Below are 15,856 nucleotides of genomic sequence, written 5' to 3'. Positions count from 1 at the left end.
GTTATGTTAGTGAAAATGTAGGTTTTATACTCGGCAACAATTGTTGCCGGTGGGAAAATACACAAATCTGGCCTATATACACATATAAAAAAATTTAAAAAATCATGACATACATAATCTATTATAACAAAGAATGGTTACAAAAGTGTTCCAAAATATTTTAGATACATAAACATTCAATGCCACATCCTGCAGATGTCATTGTCTCAATGTGCCGAATGACCTTTGACTTCATTTAATCATTTCATCAATGAGGCAAAGTCAAGTGAAAATGTTAGTATGAACCAATCTGCATCTAGGATGAAATTCTCCTTGTTTTAGCAGAACAAACACTACGATACACCTTGGCTCTGTTCTAAACTAGTTTCAGCAGTGGCATCATCTTGTATTGATCATGCAGTGCATAGGCTACGCTTTGTGAAAGGGGTCGCCTTTTGGTGGTGGTGGTGGTGGTGGGGGGGGGGGGGGGGGGGGGGGGTTGTAGGGTTTCAACTGTGGGAATGACAGTGATGTAGAAAACAACATTTTGAGGTTCTTTCAGGTCTAGAAGATCTAAAATATCCGATAGTTTTAAGCTGTATGAAACAGTGAGGCATATAGAATAAACAAAGCTATGGACACACAGCATAGTGCTGTCTATGTATTATGCTAGCAGCAACAATTGTCACCATGCTTACATTCACTCTTCTTAAGATCAAAAGATGAATGAAGGGATACAATTTTCTTTATATATCAGTAGAAAACACTTCAAAGAACATATGTTCAAAACATTTTATTTATATTTGTTAATTTAAATATTTTACTGACTTCCTCTTGTACAGGTTTGTGACTGACATTTACTGTACCTCCAGTGTTACAGGCAGGAAGTAAAGAGGTCTGGTCATGTGACCTTTCACACTAGCTACATGAAATTGATATTGCTTAGAGTAGACACCCTGTTATTTTATTTTAAAACTTTAATTAGCTGCCAAAAGGCAAAACAATTCTTTTAGATCTTCCAGAAGTTAGAAAAAATGTCTGGCAACAATTGTTGCCAGTGGGATTAAACGGGTTAATTACTTTTGTACAATTTGGAATAAGGCCGTAACACAACAAAATGTGGAAAAAGTGAAGATCTGTGAAGGCTTTCCTGAGGCACAGTAAAAGGTAAATGGTCTGCATTTTTACAGCTCTTTATCAAGTCCAAGGACACCAATGCGCCTTCCACTACATTCAGTCATTCACCCATTTGTGCACACATTCACACACTGATGGTGGGAAGCTACCTTGTAGGCAGACTGACAAACGCCCAAGGACAAAAAGACTGAGACAGACGGAACAGCAATTTGAAACGATAACACACTGTTACAGGATAAACTCCTACCTTCTGAGCCACTTATTATAGAGAGAACATTGACATAAAGCATGGACATAGGACGAGGGTGGCTAATGAAATCTAATTTGGAGCCTATAATCCAATGATAGATTAAAGGATAATTTCAAACTTTAGGTCTGTGGCTGTTTCCCTTGGCGTCTCCCTCAGTCTCCATCTGAATCGCAGTCAGACAGTATGAAGGGTCTTCAGATGTGACTTAAAGGTTTTTTAGAGCTACTCTTCTGTCTCTGAGGTACATCAGTTGAGTTTTCAACAAAACCAATAAATTCACATTCTGCCCAAACTGCCAAAGCAAGAGAGTAAAAAGGTATTGGCATTAAACAGGCCTACTGACGACTGCTGACCTATTAAAGACGGAGAATTTCTGGAGAATTTTGATTTAAAATTGAAGCAACAGAGTTCTTATTCTTCTCTTCTTTTGTTTGCAGGAGGAATGGAAAAGATGAAATCCTGAACACTGTATCTGCTGGTAGCCCTGAGGTCATGACACCTTTTAGGCGTTTTAAGAGCTGATGCTGACATGGCGACGTTTTGAGCTTTACTATTCAAACTTTTCTGGACTGCGCTGCCAGCATAAAATAAATGCGTATTTATATATAAGATAAAAACCACAAGAGAATTAAATGTATATATCTGCATTTCCTACATCAGAGAAAAGCAGAGCATCTTTATGAAATTGATGAGCCATAATCTACTGCTGCAGTATATTTAATAGAATAGAATAGAATAGAATAGAATTACTTTATTCATCCCAGCAGGGAAATTATTTCGCAGTTACAGCAGCATAGAGACAAGACACACATATAGCAGTATGCTGTGATCTTCTGTCATTTTAATATCAAACTAACTTTAATACAACTCAGTCGTGTAAATCATGAACTTTTGAAGCTCAATAATGCTGGTGTTTGAAAAATCGTCCCTTGTTTTTTTCTTTTTTTCTCAGCTTCTTGAATAGGAGATAACTATTGTGCATTCGTTGTATTCCTTTTTCTTCATTAAGTACAGAGTACAGAGAGAAAAGCACACTCAGCTGAAGGTCTGTTGTCTCGTTGCTTTGTTACAAAGTTTTACCAAAGAAGTGAAAACTTTTACGCAATCTTCAAGTCACACTCAAAAGTTCCACCATTTAGAACATGTGAAACACAAAGAAGTAGAGCTGCCAGGAAATGAATAAACATCCAGCACAGATACATAGAATCATTTCTCTGAAGTAGTCTTATTAGTCTGGGACTAATAAGGCTTTATATAATAAGTAGTAATTCTTTGTGCTGGTAAAATAATAAGTACATTTTTAGATTTTTCAGCTGCTGCCCTTAAAGGGGCAGTACTATGTAAAATAGATTTTTTTTTGTTTGTTTTAAATCACGTAAAAATGTTATTCCCTCATTAAAAACACACCTAAAGTGTGGCCTTCATTCTTTCACACATGTCAGACTAGCCAGCAGCAATTAGCAAACACCTGATGTAAATGCTCATCTGCTGAGGTCATTATAGGAGCTACATCTCAGTACAGTGCTGGTAGAAACTTTGGTAAAGAGTTAATAGAGGAGAAATGTGAAGGCAGAGCTTCAGAAAGAGCTGGTGTGTTTGAAGAGACAAAGCCCAAATTCAAAGCACTAAATTACAAAATCAAGTTTCTTTTAAATCACATTTGATATATACAGTATTTTATATATATATATATATATATATATATATATATATATATATATATATATATATATATATATATATATATATATATATATATATATATATATATATATATATATATATATATAAACTGGAGGTAACATAGTTAGTTGTTTGTGCTCTAAGATGACTCTATGTGCCTGGAAAACACAGTACTGCCTCTTTAACATACCTAAATGCAGAAAGCGGCGCCATGAAAGCTATTCTCTCATAAGTTTCTCATTTTGTCAACAAGCTTTGACAAAATTAAGCTTCGTTTGAACCAGAGTTTTTGGGTTGTTTTTGAATTTAGTTTTTTTAAACCATGCATCATTATTTATTTAGAACTTATCACCATTCTGTGCTGGTAAATCAAATGAAACAAGTAAAACCCAATGAATGTTCAGGTTGTGAACATGTGCCAGACTTTGTTCACATATTGTGTTGTTAGTACACAAACCACATGCTCCCAGGGATCAGTCCAGTCAGGTCTCTATACTGATCTGCTCTACTATTAAAAAACAGTTTGATTTTAAAGCTGAAGAGTTTTTCCTTTTCATTCCTCCAGATGAAGATGGTTTTTAACCTTGAAATCTCTCTTGTGTCTCATCTAAAGAAATGGAATTTTCCCATTTTTTATATTTTTTTTATTTTTTGGAACATTGGTGGTGTCATCTCTGATGGGCCAACATGTTCTTTTCCCAGTCAGAGACGTTCTACCGAGTAACCAGTGGAACCCAGAGCATGTTACTTGTAGCGTACCGTTCTTGATGACCAGTGATGTGGAAGTGGAGCTGAGGGGTCCAGAGGTCTCACTTGTTTCCGGGCTGGAGGAGGTTGGGGGGCTCCGGCTCCAGGAGGTTGTTGGAACCCTTTGGGAGGGAAGGAAGCTGGTAGGATGGGAGCAGTTCTACAAAACACAAGTCACTTTCTCTGTTACACATTTCTTCTCTTTTTGCTGTTTTGCTGGACTGTGAAAGTTTCAGATCAGGGTTTCCCTCAGTGGGTTACAAACAACAACAACAACAAAAAAAGAACATTCACATTTATTTTAATTGTATATATTTTAATTGTATTAAAATAATAACACATGGTTAGCTGGTCACATTTTCCAATTTTATTTCAATTTAAAACATGTTTTAATTCAAAAACACAGCTGGCTGCCGGATGACGGCCCTGGATCTCCTACCACTGGGTTTAGCACATTTTCAGGGGGAAACCATGTAGATCTTAAAAAAAAAATCATAATGAAAATGATATCTTATGGAAAATGTGTTACAGCCTAGCAGCTGAAATTGTGCAGAATGGTTTTTCATTTTTGCACATTTTCATAATAAATACATCATAATTGTCTGTATGTGACACATTAAAACCTCTTTATAGGATCTGATTGATGTTGAAAAAAACCCCCATAAAGTTTAATATTTTATATAATAATAAATAAAGGTAAACAGTAAGACTATGTGACATGCACGGCTCTGTGTGTGGATGTTGTGGATTTACTTACCGTGAAAGACAGAGCCTTTCTCTTTTCTTTGATCCTCTTTATGGCATTCCTCACCTAAATCAGATTCAGGTTTTATTCTCACTCCTTTTGTCCTCACATATTGTGCAAATACACAGTTTATTTTTTTATATTTAATTGCAGACCCAGCAGCAGCTCTAAAATAAACTTGAGTGCCTTCTTACCTCACTGTTGTAAACAGCATACACTAAGAAGATATACAGGCCCTGTGGATAGGAGAAATAATGAACAGGCAGTAGAAAACAAACCATTATTGACAGTATGTCTCCATTTATCATTCCACGTTGCAACCTCTGCAAAACTGTTTTTTCTCTCCACTAATAAAAGGAAAGCATTCACTGCGAATTCACTGCTATTCATTTGTGCTTCCTTTAACGCTGCGCTGGATTCAGGAGAGTGTGGTTTTCAGCTCACAGTGAAGTCCACAATGGAGCCTAAGTTTAAACAACATAGGCTACATCTTTGGCAGACAAATTATAAAATGCTCTATTTTTCAGGGATTGATATTTGTTGGCCTTGAGTTTATCCAGACATTGAGATAAGTAGAAATGTTTTCCCTCCACACAACTATCAATGCTTTGCAACTGCGGTGGCACCAAGGTTGGCTCTTACTTGAAAGAAGAATTATTTTCTATGAATTGTTTAAACTTATTCCCAGGTCTTTCCACAAAACCTGTGTTATAAGGACATGCGGCAATATTTCCTGATAGCAACTGCAGTGTTCCCCTCCTTTTTGTTTCTACAGTATTGATGTTGGATAATAACACAGAGGCTGTTTTCAACTATTTCCAAGTCAAAGGGCAAGAATCTTCTGACTTGTGCTTCAAGTCAGTGCAAACAAAATGCACCTTTTACAGTCTTTTGTTTAATTTACATTTTTTCTCATGCTGAAAAAAATACATTCTGTAATTTCAGAAATTTTTTTTACTGCAATTAATATTAAACATGGATATGTCCAAATATTCTCTATCAACACAGATTTTCAAAACCAATATTTTCAAATGAGAGTGCCTTAAAAGTTCCCACTGAGGGAAAATGTGAGCATTTACTTCAAACTTTATAACAACCCATGGTTAAAGTCAGTAGGCTTGTTTAGACTGGGATCAGCAAAAATCTTAAATACTGATCAACAAGTCATTTTGTGTTTTACATGTCATTCTGTTAATAAATACACAAATTTCATTTTTGTATTTCAGGCAGGATTTCAGAAGCTAGTTGTGCTCCACGTGCTTCCAAACACGCTCTCTATTTTTTGGAAGCAGCCAGGATCTTTGCTTACAGCCTCAGTGCAAAATATATTTTACATGGTGGCAAAAAAACAAACAAAAAAAAAACAACCAAAAACCCAACAAACCCAGTTCTGAGGTTCTAATGTTAATGGACCCTCATACAACCACAGGAAGAGGCTGTTTTTAGCTGCTACTATCATCCACAGCAGCGTTTTACCCCATGCCAGGTTTAGGTGTTTCTGTACACAGAACTGATGACTGTTTGTTTATAGAAATAATAGTTAAGAAACGTGAATTTGTTAGAGGAACCTTTGAGATAAAGCTTTTGGGGCTTTAAGCAACCCTGACCACACAGCTGTTGATCCAGTGTTGAAATTTAATCAACAGAACTGTTTTCTAAAATTGTTAACAAGTTCAAATTGTTAAACTTATTTAATGCATGTAAGCCCCCCGTGCTCTGTAAACAGGGTTCAGAAGATTTACAGCTTACCACACGGATTCTGATCAGGGTTATAGTGGGATGAAGCTCCTGCTTCTAAGCTTATGAAAAGTTACCTTTTGGGAAAAGTTTTTCAGTGGTAAACATTTAAATAATTAAAAAAATATATTCTAATATATATATTCTTTTTTTATTTCCTTTTTTGTCTAGTTTTACAGACCCACGTTTATTTTTTGCTATCAACACAATGTCAAAATGAAACACACAGACAAGGTTTGATGTGAAAGATGCAAACGTGTCCAACAAGCACAAAAACGCTCAATTTTGTCTTTTGAAATGTGTTTCCCCTTTTAGAACTTGAGGGCCCCTTTAAAGGTCTATGCTAGTTCCTGGAGTGTGCTGCTCATCAGCAGGAACAATAACTGAACCCAGAACCTTGAAGAAGACCACCCTAACACTGAGCTGTGAGAGTTTCTGTTGCAGAAATCGTGATTCATGTGGATTTGGTCTGTGCTACAGAGGTGGAAACCTGCTCAACAAGTTCAACTCGCAGGGACAACGACGATGTTTAAAACGCATGTCTGAGATTCCAGAGTATGTCCAACAACTACCGGAGCTTATTAAGCACATGCTCTATTATTGGCTCTTTCAACCCTTCTTCTTTTTTCCTGTTTCATTAGTTAGGAGGAAAGCTGCTGGCTCTGCCTCATCCTCCTACCACCATGAGGAAAAACTCCTACTGTAGTGTTATCTGGCCTCAACTGGACACTGGCAGTAAATCTAAATTAACTAGCAGCTTTCTGGGGTCACTCAAGGGCTAACTCATTTTGATTAATTAAAGACCCGGGAAGAGCAAATAAGGACGATAAAGGTAAGGAGAGGCAAGCAAAAAAAGCAAAAAAGAAGGGACATAACAGAAAAAGTACAAGAAAAACATGGAGGGGAAATTTATATGGAAAAAAAGGAAGCAAAGGAAGCATGTGAGACGCAGGAAATGAGTGCCATGTTATCTAGGGAGGAGAAGTGGATGTAGATGTAAAGTTGTTCAAAGCTTTGCCAACAGCCTTCATGTTGAAATGGATCTGAATGTGAAAGTAACAGTTGCTTCCTTCTGAAGCAACATAGAGCAAATGAATGAAAATAGATAAATCATCTATACCATGAAAATGCATCAATTTAATTAGAAGAAGCTATCATGTCTGGCTAAGAGCACCAAACTACTAAACATCATATATAAATGCATAGACTAAAATGATTTTCTGCTGTAAAACAATGAGGGTGTTACTGAATCAAGGCAGCTGTGTTGTTGAAGACTCAATATTGATTTTGTGATACTGAAAACACTTGCACATATGGATGTGAAAATTGTTGGAACCCCTCTCTAAATATCGAAGCAAGCCCCAAAGATCACTGTACTAACTTGAATTCACATTAATATTAAAGAAAATTATTATGAACATGATTAAATAATACCTTAGCAAAAATGAACCAATGAAAATCAGACATTGCTTTGAAATGTGGTTCAGCTGAATCATTTTAAAAAACAAATTAATAAAACATGCCTGGACAAACGTGATGGTTCCTCTAGTGAAGACTGACCTGATGTGTCCACAGGGACATGTTGGACTAAGGCTGTCCTCTAATTCATATTACAGGTGTCTTCATGCTCCTAACCAGTCAGGCTGCTTATTTAAAGGGTGACGAGTAATCAACAGCTGTGTTTCTGCTACTTATTTAATTGCGCAATTTGACATTTTGAAAATAAATTAGCATAATGGAAATACACCAATTAAAATAATAATAATAATACTTTGATAAAAACGTTTTGGTGCTAGAATGAGATGGGTTTTTTAGCCATATTCAAACAGACTACTGGAAGCAGGACTGTTAATTATGATTCACCCGGTTTGGGGCTTTTCTCTCTTCACAGTGGAGGATCGTTGTTTACAGAGCAGGCAACTTCTGGTAAGCTTCTTAACGTCAAACTGGCTAATTACGGGCAAATGTTAGTGACTGGGTTAAATTTAAAACCTCAATAGAGGCCAGACCTTTGGGAAGCAATCGTTTCTCAACAGTCAAGAGCCTAGACCCTCAAACAGAACAAGGGCTGGTTCTTACATTTATATGCCACACTTTCTGTGGCATATATTAAAGTTTTAATTGTACTTTGTGACATAGTTTAAGTAAAAAAGCAAACAAACTAAAAACATATTGATATCAGGTTACATCTGTTGCATGCCTATTGTTTTTACAGTAATGATGTCACACTTTTCTTTCATCTTGCCTTTTTCAAATAATTTCTAGTACACTGACTTCAATCTTGCTTACTTGGAAGGAATTGAGGATGATGAAGATGTAGCTGACGACCACAGACAGATGGACCAGCACGCCACACATCCACGTCAGACCCAGAACCGGCAGCAGGATGAGAATTGGACGGGTCACAGCCCTAAAAGCACACAGAGACAGTATCAACATTAACCCTGTGGAATTGGTTCAGGTGTTATACTTAGTGACTATGGTCTATAGATAATCAATTAAAACCAGTAGTAACAACATTTAGGTGAGGACCACAAAAAGAGACAAAGAGAGAACTTAACATATAATAATCTTCTATCGATTCAGATTAAGTCAAAAAATTGTTAGGATACCAGAACAAAGGAAGTGCTGAATGTGAATCACAGTATTGCAGAACCCCCCGCCCCCCCCAAAAAAACTCAAATGTGCAACATTGGAGGGGAAAGTGTCATGGTTTATTGTAGAGCCATCTGGAAAGCCCTCCATCACAGAATCCATCATACAAGCGTATGGTGAACCTGAGGGAGGCTGCAGAAAATATGAGGCCAACTGTAAAAAACATAAAACCAAAGCAGAACTGAACTTTACAACATCATCCAGAATAACCCAAAACTCACAAGTGAATCTGGCCTACTCAAAGCTCACATCCTTGTAGTATTGAGTTTTTGTGAATTAATTTTTGTCTAATTAATCTATATAGTCTATCTTAGTTGGTGATTGAGTTACTGAAATAAATTGACTTTTGAATGCTATCTTAATATATCACATGGTTCGAGAATTGCTGCAAACATAAAGAATCAATGCATTTAATAATGTGTTGTTACCAAATGCTTGTTCAGGAGGAGCAATTGCTGTGTTTTCAGTGACTCGATGTAGTTTGCTTGGTTTCCTTAGACAGATCTCTTTTTTACCAACTGGCCTCAGAAGTGATCTGGTATAAAAACTGGGATCAAATTGGAATGTATGTAACTTAAGATGAATTTGTCTTTATGATTGGATTAAGCTCTCCATATACTTCCATACAAAGATTGGATCTGTTGATTTTGTGTCTTGGGACATTTTGTGTGAAAATTAGCATCAAACCAATTCCTTGCACCAATGCAAGGAATTGGTTTGTAGCACCAATTCCTTGCATCGGTGCTACAAACCAAAATGAACTAAAAAACTCTATATATATATATATATATACCAACAGATCCAACAGATTCCAACAGATCCCAGGAACAACATCAGACATCTCAGTCCAGAAATGTGCAGTCCTTGGCACAGCCAAGATACTGCGCAGAACCCTCAAGCTCCCAGGCCTCTGGTAGAGGACCCGAGCTCAGAGGATAAGAACCACCCGCGGTGGGTGAGAAGGGAATTTTTAAATTTTTTTTTTTTTATTTTTTTTTATATATATTTGTGTGTGTGTGTTGAGCCATTTCACAATAAATGTCATCTGGAGGCACTTTACCAAAAAAAAAAAAAAAATTCAATCAAATCACACATTTGATCCTCGTTATCAGACAGAACGTTTCCAATCTAAGGAAACCCAGCAGATGGCATTGAGTCACTGACTTGCAGCATTCACTCCTCCTGGATGAGCACACAGTGATGGCAGACGATTGCTTGCATTGTGCATTGACCTTACAGCAATCTCTCGTACTTAGCATGCATTGATACATGTACATTTTTCGGAGAAAGTCTTCAACAATTATTTTGTTGTCCTTATTTTCCTTCATATGCATCAGGTTAAAACATATTCAGCCTCACACTTGTGTGGGTTATCATTCTTGAGGTCTTAAAAAGAAAAGAAAATCATTGAACGTATTGTAAAGACAGTTTATTGTTGGATGTTTCCCTGTTGAATCCAAACCAAAAATTTCTGTGTAAGTATAGATTTTCTGCCCGACTGCATTCATTTTCCTGCTCCTTTGCAACCATCCTTTCAGTGATCTCGGTTCTTATACGGCCAATAACCATTTCATGGGGCAAGGCAGAAAACATTGCCTTTGTTTAAACCACCATTGTTGTCACACTGCTGCACCTGGATGGAGAGATTGAGTTTTTCAGCTGCACTGTGTCAGCAAGGACAAAGCCGACTCACTCTTCTTTTTATTTCTGAAAGTTGTTTTCCCTCCTATCTCCTGAATTGATGTAACACGACTGGCACATACATCCGCCTGTTTGTGAGGGAATGAAGAGAAACGGCTACAGAGGGAAAGGAATGGCATTGTGGCATTTCCATTAGTTGCAAACAAACATGCAGTAAAAAATGTAATGTGGAAGAGCTTCTTAAAGGTAGACTTTATGAATACAAATTCAAATTCTGGCTGCAAGGAACATTCTGTTTGACAATTTTTACTTTTATCATAAACACAAATGTCGTGAGTGTGGCATTTTCTGCATTGGAACAACCAGACAACGTTCAAAGATTTGAGTATGTGTGGCAAGGTGGCTGTTTTCTATATGCATCCTTAGGCTTTAAATTTGTGTTGCAAGTGTTTTTTTTTCTTTTTTTTGGTGGGAATTGTTTCCCAGGTGTCTCCCATTTGCTACGATGGGAGAGTGCGGCTGGAGAAAAAAAAGGAGGGGAGATGGAGCGACCAGGGCGTCACCAGCCCCGGCCTGCTTCCTGGGGCATCAAGACACCAAGCAGCTGAGCGGCAGACACAGCCAGACGGCACGGTCCGCACCAGAGGTATGAACTATTGACATACAGCCAGAGATTGAGCAGCAGCGGAAGGGATGTGAGGTCGAGGGCTGCCGCCGCAGAGTAAGAGAGGCGTGACCACAACGGGAGACCGCATCAGTATAGCCGCTCAGCCGCTTACCGCCCCGGAAGGAGTGAGAATGGGAGATGTGTTTAAACATAGAGAGTGAATGATGGAGCAAATAACCTGGGCTGACTGGCAGACTTATTGCAGGGATGAGGGGAGAGAGAAAATGACATAGGGGCGAGGAAATGAACCTTAAAGCATCATGAAGCACGACGTGGCCATCACCACCACATACACCGCTGGGAATTTGACATGAATTAGAAATTTGTCAAGACAATCGATGGAAAAATGAAGGCTGATGCAGAACTGGACCCAGAGAATACCAGCAAACCCACCAGTGACTGAATGAATGTTAATGAACTGAGAGTCCTGACAGTCAAAGCTGGTGATGAGAGGCGAAAGTTTCCTCAAGCTCAAACACTCTTCTCACTAGCTATCAGAAGGCAGGGTGTCCTAACCTCGTCCTCAGTTAGAAAACACAGTTCTCTTTATCTCTGTAAAGAGTGAAACGAGGATCATTTTTGGCGTTTAAATGTAAATAAATCAATTTGCTTCAGGAGATAAAAGATGATTAGTCAACAACATGTGAATGTTTCTTTAGACAGATTGGATCCTTGATGAGGTGTCTTAAATTTTTCCACATGGCTCATCATCCAAATCTTACAAATATAAATAATACTGGAAATATGCATACAATTGTGGAAGAATTACTGATAATAGCCATGTTTGGATTACAAATGTGTGCAAATCTTCTATATTCTAACGCTAATTTTGAACAAACACAATTTTGCAATTGAATTGTTAACATTAATTAAGAAATGAAATGAAAGTCACATGTGAATAAGGTTGTTCAAGCGATAAGACATTAAAAATCATGACAGCCATGGATGTAAGCAGTCACGTGAAATGTACTTATAGTTCCGCCAATCAGAGAAGATGCTAGCATTTTAGTCAGGCGTTGGAGCAACAAGCGCCGTAAACAAGTTAAAGGAGATGCATAAACGCTGCATAATATCTGTACAGCGTTTTGGAAAAATTGTAATTGCAGATTTTACAGAAGAGCTCTGGATTCAACATGTTGGAATGACACATGGTTTCTTATGAACTGTGATGCTGTGAGAGCTCTGGTGAAGCAGCTGCACATTGTCCGAAAAACGAAAACATACCATCATTCTCCTCCTTCCTGTTGTCTTCTTTGTTGTTTTTTCCAGTTAAGCTTGTGTGGTGCCATCAGCAATAAGAAACATTTTTTAATGAAAAATGTTGTGGATCAGGACATTTCAGTACAGGCAGATATTTAAATTTAAATGTAAAACAGAAAAATTTTGACTAAAACTCAAAATAACTGGATTGGTGCATTTCTAATACCAAGCAGTATGAATAATACAATGCCAACACGGCCATGGCAGAGGAAAGGCTTGACGGAAAGACAAACAACTGTGCCGAGGCCAGGTGTTAAGTTGATAAGCCCTTGTAACTCCCACAGTAAACTCCCAGTCTCACACACTGCCTCCATTGAGTCCAGTGCTCCTCAAGTAAAGAAGGAAAATAGTGTGTGGGTTGGTGGGGGTGGGGGTGTGTGTGTGAGTGTGGAAGAGAGTGGGCAGACAGCAGGAAACAATTTGTGAAGGAAAGAGGCAGAGATGTTTTTGTATCTCACCAGGTGAGGTCAAAGGTCTGCATTTTCGATGCAAAGCTTGGACTGAGCATCTTAGCGCGGCGATGAGCGCTGGAAACGGTCACCATGACGACTCGGCACAGCACAACTGCATTGACCTGTGGGCAGAACACAACAACGTGTCACTGCAGAGCCACTTGGCCTTAAGCTGACGGGAACATTCAGCTGCACCAAAATAGATCTCAGCACACACCTGGAGCAGAAAACACCTCTGTGACGACTCATGTTTTGGATGGCAGGAGTGATACTGCGAGTTAGCTGTTTGAGCTGTTTTCTATAAGGTTCTTTTAAATCTTACTGTCATTGTTGCTGCTGCAGTTGGACTGCAGAGATGTCATTTTGCATTCAGTGTGTTATGAACAAATATTCTACATTTATGTCAGGAATAAAATACAAATCAGGAGCTGACATGCTCATTCTATAAACAGCGTCAAGAAGCTTTCAATCCATGCATGAACAGTACATATGACTGAAGCATGCCTGCAGTGCACAGATGAACAGCTCACAATATGAATACATACCGTCAAGACAAATATGACCGGTCCCACAAAGGCCCAGATGGTGTCAGTTTGCACACTGAGCCAGCAGTGATCATGTGACTTGTATTTGCCCCTTGATATCACCAGTGTTAGTCCAACTATCAGAACAGGTAGTCCTGAAAAATAGGTCATTGACATAAAATCAACTGTGGTGGTGCTGCAACAACAAAGAGCTTGTTTAAAGCATCAATCTGCATCAGTTACTGTCACAGTTCAATCGGGTTCAGCTGCATGTTGTGTCTCTCCTGTTGTTTGTTCCTGTTTAGTCTGAGGGGTAAAGACCAGAGTAACACCTGACGACTGTTTGTGCTACTGACTCACATCGTGTTCTCGGCTCAGCATGCGACATAACACGCGCTCACTAATGGATACGGGAACATCTGCCATAAATAAAAACTGGGTTAAGGCTGTTGTGTAGCATAACATCATGTAAGTAATTATAAGCAGAGAAGATTTAGAATAAACAGAAAATGTTGGAAAGAGCAACCAGCCACCTCTGTGAAGCTGCAAATCAGGTGAGAATAAAAGGTTCTTAGCCCTGGTGGGAAGCATGAGGTAAACATAGCAGAATTACTTTAGCATTACAGATTTTTAGTGGTGGAAAATCTAATTTACTGCCCGGAAAATGGAATATAAAGTATTTAATTTAAGATGAGCTGGCATGTCTACAGCAATCAGTGGGTGAAGGTCGTTGTGGGTTTAAATGAAGCTGGAGGATTGAACCGTTCTGCTGCCAGTGTGTGAGGAGTTATCACACACTGGGCAGCATTGCATGGATACCCTCAATCTACACAAGGGGTCGGCAACCTGCGGCTCCAGAGACGCAAGTTAATGTTAATACACATATCGTAAGTAATGCAAGGTTTTTTTTAAACCATTTTTAAGTTTTTCCTACAATAATTGTTCTGTATTTCCATAAATAATGACACTAAAAGTATCAGAAGCTCTGCTTTCTTTGTCATTAGGTTGGAATTCATGATTTACATACAGTATATGAAAATACCCATGTTTTTCTATGTTTACCTTTATTTTAAGTCCTAAAAATGAAAATAAAATTCTAGTTCTTTAAAACTAACAAGAAATTTCCAAGAGTAGATCTTTTCTAGAAGTCCTGTGACGTTTGAGGCTCTAAACGAGTTTTTGGCTGTCCTGAAAACAAAATGGCTGTTAGGGTTGTAAGGGTCGCAGACCCCGCTTTGTACGCCCCCAACCCGACATGGGTCACCATCACATTAATTCTGAATTTAGCTAAAATTTTATCTAATGTGTCTGCTCTGAGAAACTCACTACCAGTAACACGTAAAAAACAAAAAAACAACAAAAAAAGCCCAACAACAAAAAACGCTCAAACTGATTTTACCTGTAAGTATTATTTGGTCTCTTTACAAAATATAATTTAAATCCTGAACTAATATAAAACAAATTGCAACTGTGGCTCAGTGGGGAGAATAATAGTTTTGCAGTTAGAAGAGGAGGTGAGAAAATCTACAGTTGATCAGTGTGTGTGTGGGTGTGTGTGTGTGTCCTCAAACCTCGGTCCCTCTATCTGCTCCTGTCTTGTTTTTTTTTTTATTTGCTAACAAACAAGGCGGCAACATGTCTTATTTTCCCTCACTGCCACTGGGTAAAAAGCATTAACTGTAGATGTGTGTACTTTTATTCTTGCTGTGAGATTATTACCATGTCCTTCAGTCAAACTGTGATATTCCACGTGAGAGGAAAGTGTTTTGCCTGTCTTCTAAAACAGGGTTGTTGCTTTATTTCTTTTTAAATCTTGATTTCACAAATTTTCAAATACTGTGCAAAAGACTGTCACATTCTTTTTGTATTGTTGTCAAAGTGACGCATGAAAAAGGAGGAAAGGAAGAAATTCAAGCTCATGGTTTACCAGCCAAGTAAACAGACATACATTTGCCTAATGTAAGAACAAAGTATATATTGTTTTTAGGCAACTTTTAGATTCGTTGATTACATACGTTAAGAAATTCATATTTGAAAATCTAAATTATCCAGCCTCCTGTTTTTTTTTCCCTGAACCTTACAAGTAGACGACTCATAACCCTGATTTTCACCACGGTATGTGTTATGAAGCCTAGGCACAAATTCAAACTGGAAGACTCTTTTATCTCCACCGGGACCCGTTAATTGAAGCGACCTGCCCACAATCGTCGACCTATCAACGCCGGACCAAGCCACGTCACGTCCAATCATCGACCAAGTCCCAGCTGATAAGGACCTTCATTTATCGTGTCCTTCGCTCTCCAGCCGAGCTCAACCCACCACCACCCCTTCTCCTCCACTCGCCCGGTCCTGAGGCCCGCACCCTTCTTCAACCTCCAC

General features: G+C 38.3%; 1 protein-coding gene across 2 annotated transcripts in view; it reads right to left on the bottom strand.

Annotated features, from left to right (window-relative positions):
- Nucleotides 1–15,856, bottom strand: part of adgrd2 (adhesion G protein-coupled receptor D2) — a 43,599-nt gene that overhangs the window by 6,844 nt on the left and 20,899 nt on the right. Inside the window, exons 18-23 of one of the 2 annotated variants that reach the window (XR_002753443.1) lie at nt 13,499–13,632; nt 12,960–13,075; nt 8,568–8,688; nt 4,736–4,777; nt 4,554–4,607; nt 3,809–3,918 (exon numbers count right to left, since the gene is read on the bottom strand). Coding sequence is in view for 1 of the 2 variants with exons in the window: in XM_023341855.1 (XP_023197623.1) it covers nt 3,809–3,956; nt 4,554–4,607; nt 4,736–4,777; nt 8,568–8,688; nt 12,960–13,075; nt 13,499–13,632 (615 nt within the window). In the remaining variant the exon portion in view is untranslated. Of the gene's footprint in view, nt 1–3,808; nt 3,957–4,553; nt 4,608–4,735; nt 4,778–8,567; nt 8,689–12,959; nt 13,076–13,498; nt 13,633–15,856 lie in introns of both variants that reach the window. The other variant, XM_023341855.1, reaches the window with a different exon arrangement.

The sequence above is a fragment of the Xiphophorus maculatus genome, chromosome 11, assembly GCF_002775205.1.
Source record: "Xiphophorus maculatus strain JP 163 A chromosome 11, X_maculatus-5.0-male, whole genome shotgun sequence".
In the NCBI taxonomy this organism is placed as follows: Eukaryota; Metazoa; Chordata; class Actinopteri; order Cyprinodontiformes; family Poeciliidae; genus Xiphophorus; species Xiphophorus maculatus.
Note: the sequence above shows the minus strand (reverse complement) of the source record. Positions and strands in the feature narration are given on the sequence as shown.